This window comes from Glycine max, chromosome 18 (genome assembly GCF_000004515.6).
Source record: "Glycine max cultivar Williams 82 chromosome 18, Glycine_max_v4.0, whole genome shotgun sequence".
Taxonomy (NCBI): domain Eukaryota; kingdom Viridiplantae; phylum Streptophyta; class Magnoliopsida; order Fabales; family Fabaceae; genus Glycine; species Glycine max.
Window position 1 is genome coordinate 41,233,239 of NC_038254.2, and position 20,451 is coordinate 41,253,689.

The following is a 20,451-nucleotide window of genomic DNA, read 5'->3' on the forward strand; positions in this document are numbered from 1 at the left end:
GAGAAAAAATAGGTCATTGGAAGAAATTGCTAGAACTTTATTAAATGATACTTCTCTTCCAAAATATTTTTGGGCTGAAGCCGTAAATACTGCATGTTACATCATGAATAGGGCCTTAATAAGACTCATTTTAAAGAAAACTCCATATGAGTTATATAATGGTAGAAAACCTAACATTTCACATCTTCATGTTTTTGGTTGCAAATGCTTTGTGCTTAATAATGGTAAAGATAATCTAGGAAAATTTGATGCAAAATCTGATGAAGGCATCTTTCTTGGATATTCATTGCAAAGTAAAGCATATAGAATATATAACAAAAGAACTGAGTATTGAAGAATCCATTCATGTTTCTTTTGATGAATCTAATGCTATTTTGTCAAGAAAGAATATACTTGATGATATTGCAGAATCTTTAGAACAAATTCATATTCATGGACAAGATTCTAAAGGAAAAGGGAAAGGAAGCAATGAAGACCCTCCAGAAGAAGCCAAATCAAATGATGAACTTCCAAAAGAATGGAAAGCCTCAAAAGATCATCCCCTTGACAACATTATTGGTGATATCTCAAAAGGGGTAACAACTAGACATTCTCTTCAAGAATTATGCAATAATATGGCTTTTGTATCTATGATTGAACCTAAAAATGTAAAAGAAGCCATAATAGATGATCATTGGATAATTTCTATGCAAGAAGAACTAAATCAGTTTGAAAGAAACAATGTGTGGGAACTTGTTGAGAAACCTAAAAACTATTCCATCATAGGAACAAAATGGGTATTTAGGAATAAGTTAGATGAACATGACATAATCATTAGAAATAAGGCTAGATTAGTTGCAAAAGGATACAATCAAGAAGAAGGTATAGATTATGAAGAAACATATGCTCCAGTTGCTAGATTAGAAGCCATTAGAATGCTCTTATCTTATGCATCCATAATGAATTTTAAGCTTTATCAAATGGATGTTAAAAGTGCTTTTCTAAATGGATTAATTCAAGAAGAAGTATATGTTGAACAACCACTAGGTTTTGAAATATCGGATAAGCCAAATCATGTCTATAAATTGAAAAAGGCTTTATATGGCTTGAAACAAGCTCCTAGGGCTTGGTATGAGCGTCTAAGTAAGTTCCTTTTAGAAAAAGGCTTCTCTAGAGGAAAAGTAGATACTACTCTTTTCATAAACAGAAAATCACATGATATTTTATTAGTTCAAATTTATGTTGATGATATTATTTTTGGATCCACTAATGAATTATTGTGCAAGGAATTCTCTCATGACATGCAAAGTGAGTTTGAAATGTCAATGATGGGAGAACTTAATTTCTTTCTTGGATTGCAAATTAAACAAACCAAGGATGGAATATTTGTCAATCAATCCATGTACTGCAAAGAGTTAATCCACAAATTCGGCATGGAAAATGCTAAGCACATGGCTACACCAATGAGCACTGCTTGCTATTTAGATAAAGATGAAACCGGTCAGTCAATAGATGTTAAGCAATATCGAGGTATGATCGGATCACTTCTTTATTTATCTGCTAGCAAACCTAATATAATGTTTAGTGTGTGTATGTGTGCTAGATTTCAATCAAATCTCAAACAATCACATCTTAGTGTTGTTAAACGAATCATAAGATATTTAGTAGGCACTATGAATATAGGTTTATGGTATCCTAGAAATTCCACATGCACCTTAATTGGATATTCTGATTCAGACTTTGCCGATTCTAAAACAGATAGAAAGAGCACAAGTGGAACTTGTCAGTTCATTGGATCTGCTCTAGTTTCTTGGCATAGTAAGAAACAAAATAGTGTTGCTTTATCCATTGCAGAAGCGGAATATATTTATGCTGGCAACTGTTGTGCACAAATCTTATGAATGAAGCAACAACTTTCTGACTATGGAATCCTTCTTGACCATATACCTATTAAGTGTGATAATACAGGCCCAATTAATCTTTCCAAAAATCCAGTTCAACATTCTAGAACTAAAAATATAGAAATTAGGCACGATTTTCTAAGAGATCATGTTCTAAAGAGAGATTGTGTGTTAGAGTTTGTTGATACAAAGAATCAACTTGCTGATATCTTCACAAAACCTCTCCCCAAAGAGACATTCTTCTCTATTAGAAGAGAATTAGGCCTCTTAGATGTTAGTGATTTGGATAAATAAGGATTGATTGCTTGAATTATCTATTTCTTATTATTATTGATTGTTTATGTTAAGTATGTTACTTTGCTTGATTTTTTTTAAATTCATGTTATTATGATGGCTTGATGCATTATTGTATGTTTGATGTTTGAGTGATTGGATTAAATACATAAGAAGTAATGATTGATAGTGTTAGATGCATTTAGCATGGACATAGGTAATTTTTTAGAGGAACTAGCCTAGTTTATGCTTTGGTAATCGATTACCATTCAGTGTAATCGATTACACAAGAACAGACAGCCTGTAATCGATTACAACAGCCTATAATCGATTACTAGAAGGCTTACTACTCCTGTAATCGATTACCAAATCTTGTAATCGATTACATCTCGTCCTCCTCTATAAATACCTATGAAAACTAGTCACGCTGCGCAACCATCATCTCTTCTCTGTGCCCCCTTCATCCCTAATCTTCAAACCCTCATATCTTCCTCAATTCTTCACCAAAACATGTCCCGCAAAGCCTAATCTTCCTCATTTTCACTCCTTTTTCGATTCCACCGATTGAAATTCCCTAAAACTTCATCAAATGGCAGAATCATCGAAGAAGCGAAAGGGATCATCCTCCACCACCGCTGCTGCTGGCCATCGCCGCCACGGACCATCTGAAGCACCCACAGCACCTATTCATCCTTCCTTATCATCTCCAAGATCATCCACTCTGTTTTCTTCTGATGATCAACGTCTACGGTACCTTTCTCAATTTTCTTCTAGGATCATTCTTGACCCTAAGTACCTAGACATAGATTTCTTCAATGATGAGGCATTTGACTGTTATCAAGTGTTTCAAAACTCTGGATTGATTGATTTCATGTCTTTAAAATTGCCTTACTATCCTGAACTTGTTAAAGTCTTCTACAACAATTTAAAAATTCAGGATGGTATTATTTCTTCTGAGGTGCATGGCATTTCTATGATCATTGATCAATCTTTGTTCTTTTCATTGACAAAATTACCTAGTCAATGTGCACCTTTTGAGGGCACCATAGTTGATGACTGGAAATTTGATTATTCTAGTCATGATGCTCGTTGTATGGTTTGTAATGACCAGGCTGAAATGACCCATAGATTGCTGGTCGGATCATTGACATTTGATAATCGCATCAGGCACTATATTATTGTTAGAATTTTGCTTCCCCGGTCTTCAAATTTGGCTCAAGCCGCTGAGGAGGACTTGATCTTGATGTGGGCTTTCCTTACCGGTCGTCAGATCGACTGGGCTCACTTGGATCGGTACCGAATGCATAAGGCATTACAGGCCAATGCACCTCTCCCTTACCCTCAACTGGTCACTCTTTTTCTCCGTCATTTTCAAATTCCTCTTGATGATGAACCTTTTGTTCAAGTCAAGTGTTCCTTTGCTATAGGTGCTGGTGCAGTCACTTCTTTTGGTTACCGTAAGGATCGTAATGGTCAATGGCTGAATAAAGATGCACTTCCTCCACAAGATGAGCGCACTCCTTCCCTCCTCCTCAGCGAGATGATTCAGCCCTTATGACTGAAGTTCTTTCAGAGTTACGGGGTCTTCGCACTTATGTTGGTGACTGTTTTGATTCTTTGGATAATCGCTTTGCAGGAATGGATATCCGTCTCACACAACTTTAAGAAGATGTGGGATATATTCGTTAGAGCTTCGATCTTCCACCACCACCACCACCTTCTTAGTGTTTAGTTTATAATTCTCTTTTTCTTATAAGCCGTGTATTTGGCTATGATCTTTAGGCTATTATTTTCTGCACTTTAGTTATCTTTTGGTATTTGAACTTTAGTCTTTTATGCTTAGGATTAAATATGTTTTGACTTATGAATGTTTGGATTATTTATTTACCTTATGAATGTATGGATTATTTAGTTAACTTATGACTGTTTGGATTATTTTTTATCTTAGTGTTTTCATGTTATATTGAATTATATGAATGCTATTGTATTGTTATTAACACACACTTTGGCTTTTTGATGTTGCCAAAGGGGGAGAGAAATGGGGTGGTATAGAAGCTTAGAAATCAAGTGATCATCAATTCCAAAACATGGGGGGAGCATGAAATGAGTGAACGCAATATATCATGCATATACATTACTTGTATCTTGATTTCAGGAATTAAATTGTCATCATCAAAAAGGGGGAGATTGTAGAAGCAAAGACTTTGACTTTGTCTTTGATGTTTTGATGTTTTGATGATGATCGTGATGATTTGATGAAAATGCGCTTCTCAAGTTTAAATTCAAGACAATGATTCAAGAATACAAGATACAACATCAAGAAGATCTCTAGTATTTTAGGAAGGGAATTCCTAATTGAAATAGCAAAAGGTTTGGCCAAGAAATTTAAGTTAAAAAGTCTTTTTCAAGAGATTTACTCTCTGGTAATCGATTACCAGAGGATGTAATCGATTACCAGTGGCCAAAATGGTTTACAACAGCTATTAAAATTTGAATTCAAATTTTAGACTGTGTAATCGATTACACAATATTGGTAATCGATTACCAGCAGTTAATAAACGTTTTAATTCAAATTTCAAAGCCTGTAATCAATTTTAAAGCCTCTTAAGAATTCCTTTGCCAATACACCTGCAATTCAATAAGGAATTAATTGAGTGCTCAGATTGTACAATCTATCTCTTTCAAGAGAGATTTATTCTTCTCTTCTTTCTAAATTCTCAAAAGGGATTGAGAGACCGAGAGTCTCTTGTTGTAAAGAAATCTGAACACAAAGGAAGGATTGTCCTTGTGTGTTTAGAACTTGTAAAGGTATTTTACAAGATAGTGAAACTCTCAAGCGGGTTGCTTGGGGACTGGACATAGGCACAAGGGTGTGGCCGAACCAGTATAAATCTGAGTTTGCACTTTCTCTTCCCTTAAACTATTTTATTTCTTATTGCTTTGCATTTATATTCAGATTGTTTTATTTGAATCATTATTTAAGAGTTCATTTTTAAGGGAACTTGTAACTTGCATTGAAATTAAAATAGAATTTTAATTGGGGAAATAGTTTGCAATATCTTAATTCAACCCCCCTTCTTAAGTTATCTGAGGTCATTTGTCTAACAGGTTTTGGCCCAATTTTCAACCTTTGGAATAGGTTTTGGTCAAGAGACAAACAAATGGGATGTCTCATGAGTTAGCAAGGTGGCTCCATTTTATGCTACTCTCTCAGCATTTTATCATGTAATTCCTTGTGTACAATAGTTGATTTAAAATGAAATGAGATAAGCTTTATTCAGTAAAAAAAAGTGGGTATTTAAAAAAATGAAACAATAATTAATCTTCTGATTATCTATAATTTTTGTAATTGGGTCTCTCGAATTAATTATCACAAATTATTATTTTTCTAACGATTTTAAGCTACCATAAATTGAATATGGGAATTTAATTAAAAAAATAAAATTTTCAATAAGGTTCAAGAACCTACCAATATCAATGTATTAAACTTTTTTTAAATGGTAGCAACAATATCTTTGCTTTGTAGTGAGAGGCTTAAGTAATTTAAATAAGGTACTAGGTTTAAATTTTGTTGTTGCTTTTATAAAAAATAAATAGTGATAACAAGGTTTGAATACAAAATCTCATGCATATTACATAACTTTATTATTAGACTAATCCTAGTGGATTCTAAATATTTTTTCATGTCAAATAATAATATAAACATTATTTTTCCCTTATAATTTTTTTAAATAGTCTCTGATATTATTTTTCATTTTTATCCCTGATGTAGAAGCAAGCTTCATGATGATGAATCAAGTATGAGTCAAGTAGTTTTGATGATGACAAAAAGCCCAAAAGAATCCAAAAGAATGATTTCAATATTGAGTCAACAAGTTCAAGATCAAGATTAATTTCAAGATTCAAGAAAAGACATCAAGAAGAATCAAGATTCAAGAAAAGATGAATTCAAGATTCAAGAGAAGAAATCAAGAAGCAACAAGTCAAGACTTCACAAGGGAAGTATTGAAAAGGATTTTTCAAAAACCAAACATAGCACAGTTTTGTTTTACAAAAAAGTTTTCTCAAATTTTTCTAAGTTACCAGAGTATTTACTCTGTTGCAATCCTACCCCGCAAGGGCATTGGGTAGAAGACTCCAAGTAGATTGGGCTAGAGATCCAAGGGAAGGCCCTAGGGTTCTCATGAGCCTTAGGGTAGATTTCGAGCCCATGGGCTAAGTATGAGCCCGCTTATCTTTGTAAATATTAGAATAGGTTTTTCCTTCGTCTGGACGTTGTATTTTGGCCATTCTAGTAGTATAGGATTTTAGCCTTGTATTTCGGGGCATTTTGAGTAGTCTTTGTAGTAAGGACTTTTTTTTGTATTTTCATGTTTTTTGTCATGGGGGTGAGCTTAGCTATTATAGGGGGTGTGTAGCTAAGCTCTAGCTTCTCATCTCAAGGAGGTGAGCTTAGCTATTAGAGAGGTATGTGTAGCTAAGCTCTAGCTTCTTTAGGAATCTTCTTAAGGAAGCTTCTCAAGGAGGTGAGCTTAGTTATGAGAGGGGTGTGCGTAGCTAAGCTCTAGCTTCTCAAGGAAGTTTTCTCAAAGCAGCTTCTTAAGGAAGTTTTCTCAAGAAAGGTTCTCAAGGAAGCTACCTAGTCTATAAATAGAAGCATGTGTAACACTTGTTGTAACTTTGATGAATGAGAGTCTTGTGAGACACAACTCAAAGTTCAACTTCTCTCCCTTTTTCTTCCTTCAATTTCATGCCCCCCCTCTCTCTTTCTCTCCCTCTTTCTTTTCCTCCATTGAAGCCTCCTCTCCAAGCTTCTTATCCAAGGCTTATCTTGGTGGTGAAGCTCCTTCTTCCATGGCTTATTCCCTAGTGGATGGCGTCTCCTCTCACCTCTTCTCCTTTGTCTTCCGCTGCATCTCCATGGTGGAAAACCACCATTAAAGGACCTCATTGAAGCTCAAAGATCCAGCCTCCATAGAAGCTCCACAAGCAAGCTTCCATCAAGTGGTAATCAGAGCACAAGAGCTTCAAGTAGGTGCTCATTAAACCTCCCTTAATTTTTTGCTTTACCTTCTCTTCCATTGTTGTTTCTTCATTTTTTTTCTCCATGTATCTCCTCACATGTCTTGTGATAAATGTTTTTAACATGATTCTTTAGAGTTTCCACCGATTAAACTTGCTATAGAAGCTAGATTTGATTTTCTATGGTTCAAATTTCTTGTTCTTGTTCTTGAACCATGAATTGTGTTGAGTTTAGGTTCCTTTGAGTTTTGTATTGTTATTTTATGTGGCTGAAACCTAAACCATAAAATTCTTACAAAAATATTAAAGTAGAAGAAAACCTCAAAAATCTAGAGTGACTTGTTCACCTATTGTAGTTTTGTCATAGAAGTCATGTCTAGTCATGAAACTTGTCACATAAGATTTCTTATGTTGTGCTGAATTTTTTTTTCTTGTTTCTTTGTCTAACTCATTTGTTCATGAGTGTATGAAATTAATTTAGCCTATTATTTGAATTGAGTCAAATCTTTCATGTTAATTAGTCCTTAACATGTTCATGCAAAATTCTTAGAGAGTCTTTGATTGTGAACCTTTTCTTGAACTTTTAGGTTTCCTTTTGATTGTGTCTATTGTGAATTTGAGTTTTGGTGATTGAATTGCTGGCTGAAATGCTGATCCTCAGTGAATATTGAACTCCTAAAACTGTGGTAAACAATCCTAGTGAGTTCAACATACATAGGAAGGTTGAAAGTAAGCCCAAGGCAATCAATATACCATGCTTAAAAAAAATCGCTGGTGCTGGCAGCTTGGACATACAAACTTGTAAAAATTACTGAGAATTGGTTACTTCGAATTTTGAGCTGAAATGTTTACTGAATTTTCTAGACATCTGGAAAAAAGTTATAAAAAAAGAACCAAGTGATTTGGATAAAAGGAAAAAATACTAAAAATCACAAAAGTTGGCAGAAAAATCAGTATCCAGGAAAAAAAAGTGAAAGGGAAGTGTGCTTGTTGTTTTGGCTCAAAATTTATTCTATAATTGGTGCCTATGTTATACCAATCTTAGTTCCAAAATTTCAATTGAAAATTACTGTGAAAACAAGTGCCAAAGCTAGAGGTTTATTGAGTCTTTTTTTATAGTTTTTTTACTCTACTCTAGAGCCATTCTAAGTTTCTCTTTGAGTCCTAACTTGCTTCTATGTCCTTTTCATTGATTTAATTGTTGAGTAATCCTTGAAAAATTGTCTTGTTAAAATTCCATTGATTTAGCTTTCATTTCATTTTTTTTGGTCTTTGGTTATTTCTTGTCTCTTTGTTTCCTTGTTTGTGGGTTGCCATATAGGGGATTGGTGCCATCCCTTGAAGAATTTGATCAATAAGAAAGGGGCCAACCACCTTAAGAGCTATTGGACTAAGAAGCACTCCAAATTGAGTGAATCACCAAAGAGAGAACAACCACCAAAATTGAGGACCGTTTTGTAATTTTGTAATTTGCAATTTACTTACTTTCATTGCTTTCAAGTTTTGTAACAAAAAGGCCTTTCATTGGAAGTGTGTTGGGAGCCTCCAATAGGTTACCAAACTTCCATTTGTGTGTAATAATTTTAGGAAATTTTTCCTTAGGATAGTGAGTGTTTTGTTGGGAACCATGAATGTGGTCATCCAAACACTCTTAGGATTCACCTAGTTTACTTTTCTTGCTTACTTTCATAGCTTATTTCCTTTACCTTCCATTGTCAAACCACCTAGATAGCTTGCATTTTACCAATTAGTTTTTTCCCTTATCTTTCACACCTCTTTTAGTGTTTATTTTGGCTAGTTTCAACCATAGTTTCTTTTACCTTTTGTTTTCAAACCTCCAACAAGAAAGAACCACAACTTAGGAACCAACATGAGTCATCATTCATCTAGTGTTAATGGCGAGGGTACTAGTCATAAAGACCCTTTATCAAGAATCTTAGATGAGTTGAGTTCCCTCAAGTTATGGAAAGAAAAAAAAGAGAGAAAAGAAAAAGGAAAAAAAAAAGAGTGGAAGAAATAAGTCAAGATGAAAGAAAGAAAATAAGAGAGGAAGAAAGAAGAAAAATAATGAAAGAAATGAAAAAAGAAAAACATGCCTCCTATAGTAGTCATAACTCTTGCAGGAGCCTAAGTGAAGAACTTCGTGACTATTACGAAGGAAGGCATAGGTCACATCTTAGACCTCACTCCCATAGAAGAGAAAAGGAAAGAAAGCCTCAAGAGGCTAACTTTAACCTCCCATACTTTCATGGGAAGGACAATGTAGAGGCTAACTTAGTTTGGGAAATAAGGGTAGAGCAACAACTTAAAAAGAAGTCTACGTCAAAATCTTATAGCTCTCACTCTTATCCAAAGAAATACCAAGGTCAAGGCATCTTAGGGGTGACACCTTCTAAGCCCAAAGATGATAAGGAGAAGACAATAGAAAAGCAAGCCCCTAAGGCTAGTATGCAAGAGAAAACTAGCTCTATAAAGTGCTTTAAATGTCTTGGAAGAGGACACATTACTTTTCAATTCACCACCACAAAAACCATGATTATGAGGGGCCAAGACATTTATAGTAGCCAATATGAGGCTACTACTTCACCTTCCTCTAGTGAAAGTGAAAAAGCAAGAGGAAGAATCTAGTGAAGAAATCTACCCCCAAGAAGAAGGACAACCATTAATGGTTAAAGAGAAGTGTAAGGAGGTAAGTGTCTCCTCCAAGAGTTTAGCTAAGAAGGAAACTCATTTTACAATAAAGACAAAAATTAAAGAAACTTTCCCTCTTAGACAACCTCCACATTTTCTCTTTTGTAAAAAGGCACTTGCTAGCATTGCCACACCTCTTGGGCTTGAGTTTATTCCTCAAGTAAAGAAGTTGTTGGATGAGGGTTTGGTTTGCAAGAGCTTAAATCCTTGTGCTTTGTTGGTGCCCGAAATAGGTATTATTAGGCACCAAGTCCCTAAAATAGGTGGTATGATGAATGTTTTGAATGGTGCAATCCTCTTTTGTAAAATCACTCATACACCTAACATATTCATGGTGTGTGTACATAGGGACCCATTAGGTAGGTTTGTTCTTATTTTTTGTTTCAATACAAACTTAGGTACTCATATGGGACACCTTAGGTTTGTCATACTTTTTGGTAGGAATAATCAATATGAAAATACAGAAAAAGGTATGTTTTATTGCGTTACTTTTCTTAATTTTTCAAATAGTGATCAAGGGGTTCCCATGAACCCTAAGAGAATAAAGGTCATTCCTGAGTGGCCCACTCCACCAAGTATAAGAAAAATTTGGGGCTTCCATGACTTAACAAACTTTTACAAAAGGTTTGTCCCATATTTTTCTATACTTGTAGCACCACTCATTGAGTTGGTAAGAAACCATGTTCCTTCATGGGAAGATGCCCAGGAAATGGGTTTTCAGACCTTACCTTACTTCAACATACCAAACACCACTAATACATATGTTTTTGTTCTTTTTACAGGTGTTGAGGAAAAGAGCCCAAGGTATGAAGAACCTCGGGATTTGAGGTCAAATCCTTTCCAAGGTGGAGGGAATGATGCAATCCTACCCAGCAAGGGCATTGGGTAGAAGACTCCAAGTAGATTGAGCTAGAGATCCAAGGGAAGGCCCTAGGGTTCTCATGAGCCTTAGGGTAGATTTTGAGCCCATGGGCTAAGTATGAGCCCGCTTATCTTTGTAAATATTAGAATAGGTTTTTCCATTGTCTGGGCCTTGTATTTTGGCCATTCTAGTAGTATAGGGTTTTAGCCTTGTATTTCGGGGCATTTTGAGTAGTCTTTGTAGTAAGGACTTTTTTTGTATTTTCATGTTTTTTATCATGGGGGTGAGCTTAGATATTATAGGGGGTGTGTAGCTAAGCTCTAGCTTCTCATCTCAAGGAGGTGAGCTTAGCTATTAGAGAGGTATGTGTAGCTAAGCTCTAGCTTCTTTAGGAATCTTCTTAAGGAAGCTTCTCAAGGATGTGAGCTTAGTTATGAGAGGGGTGTAGCTTCTCAAGGAAGTTTTCTCAAAAAAGCTTTTCAAGGAAGCTACCTAGTCTATAAATAGAAGCATGTGTAACACTTGTTGTAACTTTGATGAATGAGAGTCTTGTGAGACACAACTCAAAGTTCAACTTCTCTCCCTTTTTCTTCCTTCAATTTCGTGCTCCCCCCTCTCTCTTTCTCTCCCTCTTTCTTTTCCTCCATTAAAGCCTCATCTCCAAGCTTCTTATCCAAGACTCATCTTGGTGGTGAAGCTCCTTCTTCCATGGCTTATTCCCTAGTGGATGTCGCCTCCTCTCACCTCTTCTCCTTTGTCTTCCGCTGCATCTCCATAGTGGAAAACCACCATTAAAAGACCTCATTGAAGCTCAAAGATCCAGCCTCCATAGAAGCTCCACAAGCAAGCTTCCATCATACTCTCTGGTAATCGATTACCAGTTTCCTGTAATCGATTACCAGTGATAGAATTTGATTTCAAAAAGCTTTTAACTGAATTTGCAACATTCCAAATATTTTTTAAATGTTGTAATCGATTACAATATATTGGTAATCAATTACCAGTGTATCTGAACGTTGAAATTCAAATTCAATTGTGAAGAGTCATATCTTTTCATTAAATGCATTGTGTAATCGATTACCTGGTTATGGTAATCGATTACCAGTGACAAGTTTTGAATAAAAGGTCAAGAGATGTAACTCTTCCAATGGTTTTCTCAAGATTTTCTCAAGGTTATAACTCTTCCAATGGTTTTCTTGACCAGACATGAAGAGTCTATAAAACCAAGACCTTGACTTGCATTCAAACAACTTTTTGATCTTCTTAAACAACTTTTGTGAAATCTTGAAACCTTTGCTACTCATCTTTCTTCTTCTTCCTTTGCCAAGAAGCTTTCTAAGTTTTCTATTTTCCAAACCTTGTTCTTCTGCAAGTGAAAATTCTGCCAAAAACAAAAGTGTGCTATATATTTTCATTCTCTTCTCTCTTTACCAAAAAGAATTCAACAATGACTAATTGCATGAATTCTTTTTGTGTCTCTCTTCTCCCTTTTCCAAAAGAACAAAGAACTAACCACCTGAATTCTTTTGTGTCTCCCTTCTCCCTTTTCAAGAGAATTCAAAAGGACTCAGTCTGAGAATTCTTTTGATTCTTCCCTTTCCCTTAAACAAAAGATTTCAAAGGACTAACCGCCTGAGATATCTTTTGCTTCCCCTTACAAAGATTCAAATGACTAACCGCCTGAGAATTATTTGTCTTAACACATTGGAGGGTACATCCTTTGTGGTACAAGAAGAGGGTACATCTACTTGGGTTGTTGTCACTGAGAACAAGAGAGGGTACATCTCTTGAGGATCAGTTCAAGTGGAGGGTACATCCACTTAGGTTTTCAAAGAGAACAAGGGAGGGTACATCCCTTGTGGATCTTTGGCTTGTAAAGGATTTTACAAGGTTAAAAGAAATCTCAAGAACCGGTGGTTGCTTGGGGACTGGATGTAGGCACGGGTTGTTGTCGAACCAGTATAAAATTCTTGTGTTTGTCTTCTTCTTCCATACACTCTTTAATTTCCATTGTGCACTTTAATTTTCGCTTTTACTTTTGGTTAAGTTTCAATTCATGTTCTTTACTTTCTTAACTTAGTAGTAAAAGCCTAATTAAATCTAGTAACATTAAGAAGGATAATTTTTTAATTAGTAAAGGCTCATTAATAATTAATTCAATCCCCCTTTCTTAATTATTTCGAGACCACTTGATCCAACACCTGACATAATAGTGGTAGTGTTGATTTGTAATCCTACATCACATTGTTGATGTGCATTCTCTAAGTCATGTTAGCAACTAAGGAAAATCTAATATTATACAAACTGATATGAGAGAAAAAATTATAAAGATCAAAAGAAAAAGAAAAAAAAGACGGGTATTTTAATGGACTAAAATGTTGATTAAGCCCAAAATTATATTACTTATATTTTAATATTTGTTTGTTAATTATTTGTCATAAAAACTAATACTTTCTTTAGTCTCATATATAAGAAAAAAATCATTATATTTTAGTATCAAATATAAGTAATTTTAATTATTTTTATCTTATTTAATGATATCATCTTTAAAATTTCCTTTATTTAATAAGGGTGTATGTTTGATATCAAAGGTAGTTTAAAAGAAAAAAATTATTTTTAAATTGGGATTCACAGTATTTAATGAACTTAACTAATTTCCTTAGTTAATTTTCATAAAAAAACTAATTTTCTTAATAAGTGTTAAATTATTATTATTTTTCTTATAAATGACATTGCAGGAAGTATTATTTTATATACAAAATTTTATTTAGAGATGTGATTCGAGTAAATTATACAAAGCTAAGGGGCGTTTATTTCAAGTCATACAAATTTATTGCTGAGATATGAGTTGAGAATGTATCATTCCAATATTTGGTACAACTTATAAAAAATGATTTTCAAGCATATTTTATTCTCCAATTTCTATTCCCATGTTAATATGGGTGGGAATAGTAGTTATTGTCTAAAATAAGTTTTCACTTTCGCTTTATTCTATTTAATTTTTTATTTTTTAATATTTTTTGTTTTTTAATTGAAATAAATTTTAAAATATTCCAAGGAATATCTAGGAGTATAATTTAATCCGTAAAACAAGCATCCCTAAGGAATTATACTTGTATATATCAATCTTGTATCAAATTTTGCAAATTAGCTAGAAATTAAAAAATAGGAAGACAAAAGAGAAAATATATGAGATGAATGAAATAATCGAAAGAAAATAAAGCAAATATATAAATGATTAAAGTACGGTAAAAAGAAGTCGCTTCAATTAAGAATATTAATAACTCTGAAGAATAATACCAGTGCGATTTGTACACAAAAAAAAAACTAATTAAAAAAAAAACTCTTTATGACAAACCTTATTTAATTAGTAGATAATATAGGAATTCCCTTATTTGATTTTTTTCAAAAAGTCATAGAGAAGAGAAGGTGCGAAGGTAACTACGTCTACATTTACGTGTTTACCATATCATATTCAATTATTCGTATTCATATTTATATTCTTCATATATTACAATTGCTTATTCCAGAATGGAAGGAAAGAGTCTTATAGTGCCTCCTCCTCTTTGACTTCATCCCTATCTTCCGAATTTTCCTAGTTTTGAAAAATCCTACACACGCTTTTGCTTCCACCTCCTTTCCTCACCTTAAATTAAATTATTGTTCAACAATCAATATCAATATAATTCAATTCCTTCAAATTCCAGATACCAAAAACATATATTCTTTCTCTTTGTTTTCTTGTCTGTGGTATTGTCTCTGAGTTGTTAATTTTGTTTTCTTTCCTTTCTCATGGGGCAGCAATCGTTGATTTACAGCTTCGTGGCGCGCGGCACGATGATCCTGGCGGAGCACACTGATTTCAGTGGAAACTTTGCGGAGGTGGCTTTGCAGTGCCTGCAGAGGCTCCCAGCCTCCGACAACAAATTCACCTACAACGCCGATGGCCACACCTTCAACTACCTCACCTATAATGGATTCAGTAATCTCTCTCTCTCTCTCTCTTTCTTCATCTTCTTTCTCTCTCATCACTATATTCTTCTCTTCTAGCGTGTTTAAACACCATATGAGAAGCAAAGAATCACGTTTAGGATGTAAAAGTTATAACTATTAATTTTTCAAAATCGCATATCCGATATGTTATGTAAGAAATTACGTGAAATCAAACACGCTAGAATTCATATGTCTGCCCTGATTATGTTTTATCCTTTGCATCTTTGTGAGTTTTTTTCTTTGAAGGAAGCTAGCATAACATTTTACATAGTAAATTAGTAATTATACATGGGTTTTTCATGTCAACACTTGAATATATAATTTTTTCATTTTCTTTTATTTCTTAATTTTATACATTGGTATAAGTGAAAATATATATCATATTAATTAAATAAAATTATGTCTGTATACGTCATCATATTCAGTATAGGTGTACTACTAAAAGAAAAATTGATAACTACCTAAAGAAAATATTCAGTGCAGGTGCTATATCGTGCAGGTCGTTCGTTTCCCTCTTTATTTTATTTTTAAAAATTTTCTGTGGGTGCAACTTTGATATGTTGAATTGTGGAAACGGTCTTAACTCGTCTTAACAGTTCCGTGGCTTTTTTTAAAATAAAAAAGTATCAACAGATTCTCTGAATCTACTATTGTGAAATGTGAAATAAGACACGGCAGTTGTATTTGGAGCAGGAATCGGTGTCTTCATTTGGGTTGTATTGATTTTTTAATTTTATTTTTAATTAAATATATTTTTAGTTCCTCAAATATGAATAATTTTTTTAATCCTTTAAATTTGAAGTTATTTTTTTTAATCTTTGGAATGTGTAAAATGTTCTTTTTTATCTTCTGTAAAGTGTTAGTCAGAAATAAGAAATTTATAATTTTTGATATTTTTACCTTCAATATTTAAATTATGATTTTTTATGGTTTAAATTGACAAAATCAAGTTAATAAAAAAATAAAGTAATTTTTAAAGTGATTAATTAATTTTTAATTTTTTTATTGACTTGATTATGGCACAAGTGTATTTTAAAATATAAAATTGAAAATTAAAATTTAATAATAAAAAGTTATCACAAATTATAAATTTTTTATTTCATATTTGATTCATGTTATACAGAATGACTAAAAGGATATTTTATGAATTTTAAGAACAAAAAATAATTTTAAATTTAGAAGATTATAAAGAAAATTATTCAATTTTAAAGTAATAAAAACATTAAGCCTTTTAACTTTTTTGAAATGTTGGTTAATCCATGTTCTGATCAAGGTTTGGGTTACTAAAATAATATCCAAAGCAAAGTCTTACTTTCTTGGCCTAAACTTCATTCTAACCGTCCCATGCATGCCCATATAAATTAATTCAGAAAAATATATTTATTTAGTATGATGACATCAAATCAAAGTAATTTAACATGCTTTATCACCGATTTTAAATTGCCAGTCCCCACCACAGATAGGATAGTCGTGTTAGGTTGCAGGTAGTAAAACCTAATCAAATATTAATTCATCACTTATTTGTCCTATTTGAATTCATGTTAAATTATTTAAAATTATGTTAAAATATTATTAATTTTATATAAATGTTTTGATTCATGTTAAAAAAATTAATTTTATATCTAAAATTAATTTTAATTGAAACAATTTTAAGAAATTATTACGATAAATTAAAAAATTTATACTAAATTTTGTTATTAACTTATTTTAAAATAAAAATATTCAAAATATATATTACTTCACTTTAAAATTAATTTTAATCGATTTTATTCAAATTTTAATTTTATTGGAAATGAATTCAAATCATCAATAAATATAATATCATAGGGATGTTCATGATCCATCCTGTCCGACCAATCCGGCTCAGTTCGAAGGAATCTTTGACAGATTTTGGCCTAAGAAATTAGATCTAGTGCTTTTTTAAAATGGGTGCATGTTATATTTCGGGTCATTACAACCCGATCTAATGGTATATATTAATAATACAATTTGTTAACTCAATAATATTTTGACTAAAATCTTACTATATTTATATTAATTTTATTTATCTTAAATATATAGATATCGGTATTAAATAACAACATTGTGAGTAAAATATAACTATTTATATATTTCTTATATTTTATTAGTTTATTTTCTACTTCTTTATTTTTCTTCATCATATAATTGACATTTATATTGGTTTTTCATTTTTATTATTCATAGAAATAAAACTCAATTATCAAAGAATTTATATTAACCCACACATATTACTCAGAGCTAAACTCCTTAGTTTTGCGATTATTATCATTTTTTTAAAAGGCAAAAGATATAATATGTACAAGATGTACGTACACTTAATACTTACATAAAAAAATGGTATCTACTAACGTAACTTTCACTCCAAAAAATGTCATACCAACTCCGTTCACGTTTTTAAGCACTACAGTGGCTCCATTATTATCATATATTACTACTACTCTTTATTGAAAAAACATTAATGTAATCAAATTTAAATAAGTAAGCATGCATGGTAGTGCTTGTTTTAGTGGAAAGTTGTTTAACGTCTACTGAAATTTATGTCTCTAATTTATAAATTGCTTTCCATTTCCTTATAAATTATACCACAATTAGTTGGACTCACATGATCTATTATTTTTAGCTTACTGTGTTGTGGCAGTAGAGTCTGTTGGTCGCCAACTTGCAATGGCCTATCTTGAACGCATCATGGAGGATTTTTCCAAGAGATATGGTGGAGGAAAAGCTACAACAGCCACTGCTAAAAGCTTAAACAAAGAATTTGGGTACTTATGTGTATTCCATGTAGCATAAAACAAATATTGTACCTCTATCTATGTTTTGAATTGTACTAATATGAAGATTTGTTGTGTGTGGTTCTAGATCCAAGTTGAAGGAACATATGCAGTATTGTGTGGAACACCCAGAAGAGGTTAGCAAACTTGCAAAAGTGAAAGCTCAGGTTTCAGAAGTCCAACAAGTTATGAGGGCAAACATTGATCAGGTATAATATAAAACTACTAGCATATATTATCCTTCCCCTTATTAATTATGAAGTTGTTGGTAGTATTTCGTATGATATGTTGCCAAATCATAGTAACTATGTCTTGTATGTAGGTTCTTGATCGTCAAGTGAAGATTGACGTTTTAGTGGGTCAAACTGAGGACCTTCGCAATCAGGTACTTTTAATTGTTCACACAAACTAAATAAAGGAATGTTTTTTCTTATTGGTTTCACGTTGAGTCATCCAGAATCATGTTAAACTATTAGTACATTATTTTAGATAAATATTTACATGTTTTATTTTACTTTAAAGAATTAATTATATGTTGATAATTGATTTTGAGTTGAAATAACTTTAGTTAATTTTTATATTGGATTGAAAATTTTATACCTAATTTTATTATTAATTTTTTTTAGAATAAAAAACACAGCTACACATAAATTACTTTACTTCAAAGTCAATTCTAATTAGAATCAATTTTATAAAATCAATTTAATTTTTTCAAAATGAATTTTCCAAACATTTATGTAAACACACAATAAATTTAAGAAAAATTGAACTGAGATTATTTTAGATCATGTAGAATGAGCCTATATGTTTGGTTGATTAATGTCATGTGTGAAAAATATAATCTACTGGCTTACAGGTAAATATTCGTTCGTTATGTGAAGGGTTTTGTTTGCCTAATACTACCGATTGAATTATTGTATAGCAAGGTCACTTTGACATGAAAGTTTCACAAAATCACAAAACTATCATAGTTGATTATATGTTTGTTTATGAGTTCATGTGTACCGACCCTGACTTAATTAGATGTGTGCATGCTAAATTTAAGTTGTAACCAAAATGTACTTATCAATAAAATTAAAACAAATATGTTTTTAGTCTTTTTAATTTTTAGGCAATTATTTTTATAGTTTTAAAAATAATTGTTTTTATTACTCTTCAAATTTTCAAAAAAACTACTTTTAACTCTTCTTTATTAATTGAATTCATGGTTTCATAATCTGACAATTTTTAACTATCAAAATTTACTTGTTTTTAATTCAATTTTATAAAAATAAATGATTTTTAAAGATTTTAACTTGTAGGATGGTTTGGTGGCATTTTTTTACATATTCCAACTGTTTTAAAGAAGAAAAATAAAAACATGAATTCAAAATTGTGATGATTTTTTTACATATTTCGGTAGTTTTAACCTATTAGATATCATTTTTTAAATAATTAAATTAAAAAAAACATTTTTAAACGTGAAAACTGTTACAAATTCTGACATAATTATTGCAAAGAATAAGAGGGACAAAAATGATTTTTCAAAAATTTGAGAGATTAATAAAAATATATTTTATTCTAAAGGACTAAAATATATAATTATCTAAATTTAAAGTACTAAAAATATATTTAAATCTAAAATTTACGGTGAAAGATGTTTTTTTCAGCAATTATTGTCTCTATTGACTTAACCTTTACTTTGATTTGTTGTATGTCATTAGCATGAATTAAAACATGCAGTAGCTTGCTTCACACATAAAAATTAAATTGGTATGTCAATTTTGTATGACTTTGCAGGCGGGGGTTTTCAGGGAGCGGGGAGACCAGATAAGGAGAAAGATGTGGTATCAAAACATGAAGATAAAGTTAATAGTACTTGCCATCGTGATTGCCATCATTTTAATAATTGTCTTATTGGTCACCTAGAATTGTTACAACTCGACCCCTTTTTTGTAATTTAATAAATATAGTTGTATAATATAAACATTATAAATTTGTTTATTTGATTGACATCACAACACTACAAAGAAAAATATTTTCTATGGTTAATTTTTACATTTTATGTTGGTTATTAATCGTCGTCGAAATCAACAATATAGAATGTTTGTACTTTCTATTACGGTTCCATAAAAAATTGTCTTAGAAAAAGATATCATTTTAAGACGATTTTTTAAAAATCGTCTTTGAATGTTTTTTTTTTTATAAAAACAAAATTCAAATATATTGAAGATTTTAAGAAGGTTTTAGGTTATCAGAAACCGTCTTAGAATGTAAATATTCTAAAATGGCTTTTTAGAAAATTGTCTTAAATTAATTTTTTTTAAAAAAATTAAAAATATTTTGAGAATTCTAAGATGGTTTTACCAAAAAATCATCTTAAAATGTGTCTTTTTTTAAAAATAAAAATTTCATATACATTAACGTCCCAACTAAATTTTGAAATTTTACTAAGCCCAATTATTAATTTTGAAATTGAGATTGTCACACAATCATGCAGTTTAGTTTGTCAAAGTCAATAAATAAAAGCACAATTAATCACACTTTTAATTAAGACATAAAGCATTAATTGACTAATGACTCACTTGCAGGGCATGGTGTAGAAGCAAGTGAGAGTAATGTGGGTTGGTTTTTCTACATACCAAAGAAAACAAATAAATTACACATAGAAAACAGTTTCTACAATTTCTTTAATTATTTTACTTCCAAAGTATAATAAGAAAATCTTTGCAAAGTAAATAAAAAATAATAGAAATATTGTAAAAAACGCATAACCTTAGAATCATTGAAAGCAGCAGCAACATCATCTACATTGACATCTTCTTCCTCTATAAAAGTTGTTGTTTCATATCCTTTTTTGAACCATTCATCTTCTAATTTCAGGAATTTTTATCCTATGCAAAAAGCAATCCGATATTAATATATTGAAGGGTAATTAAAGGATTAGAATCACAAAAAA

The 20,451-nt window shown here is 31.8% G+C and overlaps 1 protein-coding gene across 1 annotated transcript; it reads left to right on the top strand.

Moving 5' to 3' along the window:
* Positions 1-14,180: 14,180 nt before the first annotated feature.
* LOC100803251 (vesicle-associated membrane protein 722) lies at positions 14,181-19,496 on the top strand. The gene is made up of 5 exons (XM_003552093.4): positions 14,181-14,710; positions 17,363-17,504; positions 17,602-17,722; positions 17,836-17,898; positions 19,293-19,496. Exons 1-5 carry the CDS (start codon positions 14,521-14,523, stop codon positions 19,419-19,421), a joined length of 645 nt encoding a protein of 214 aa, XP_003552141.1. The 5' UTR covers positions 14,181-14,520; the 3' UTR covers positions 19,422-19,496.
* The last annotated feature ends 955 nt before the right edge of the window (positions 19,497-20,451 follow it).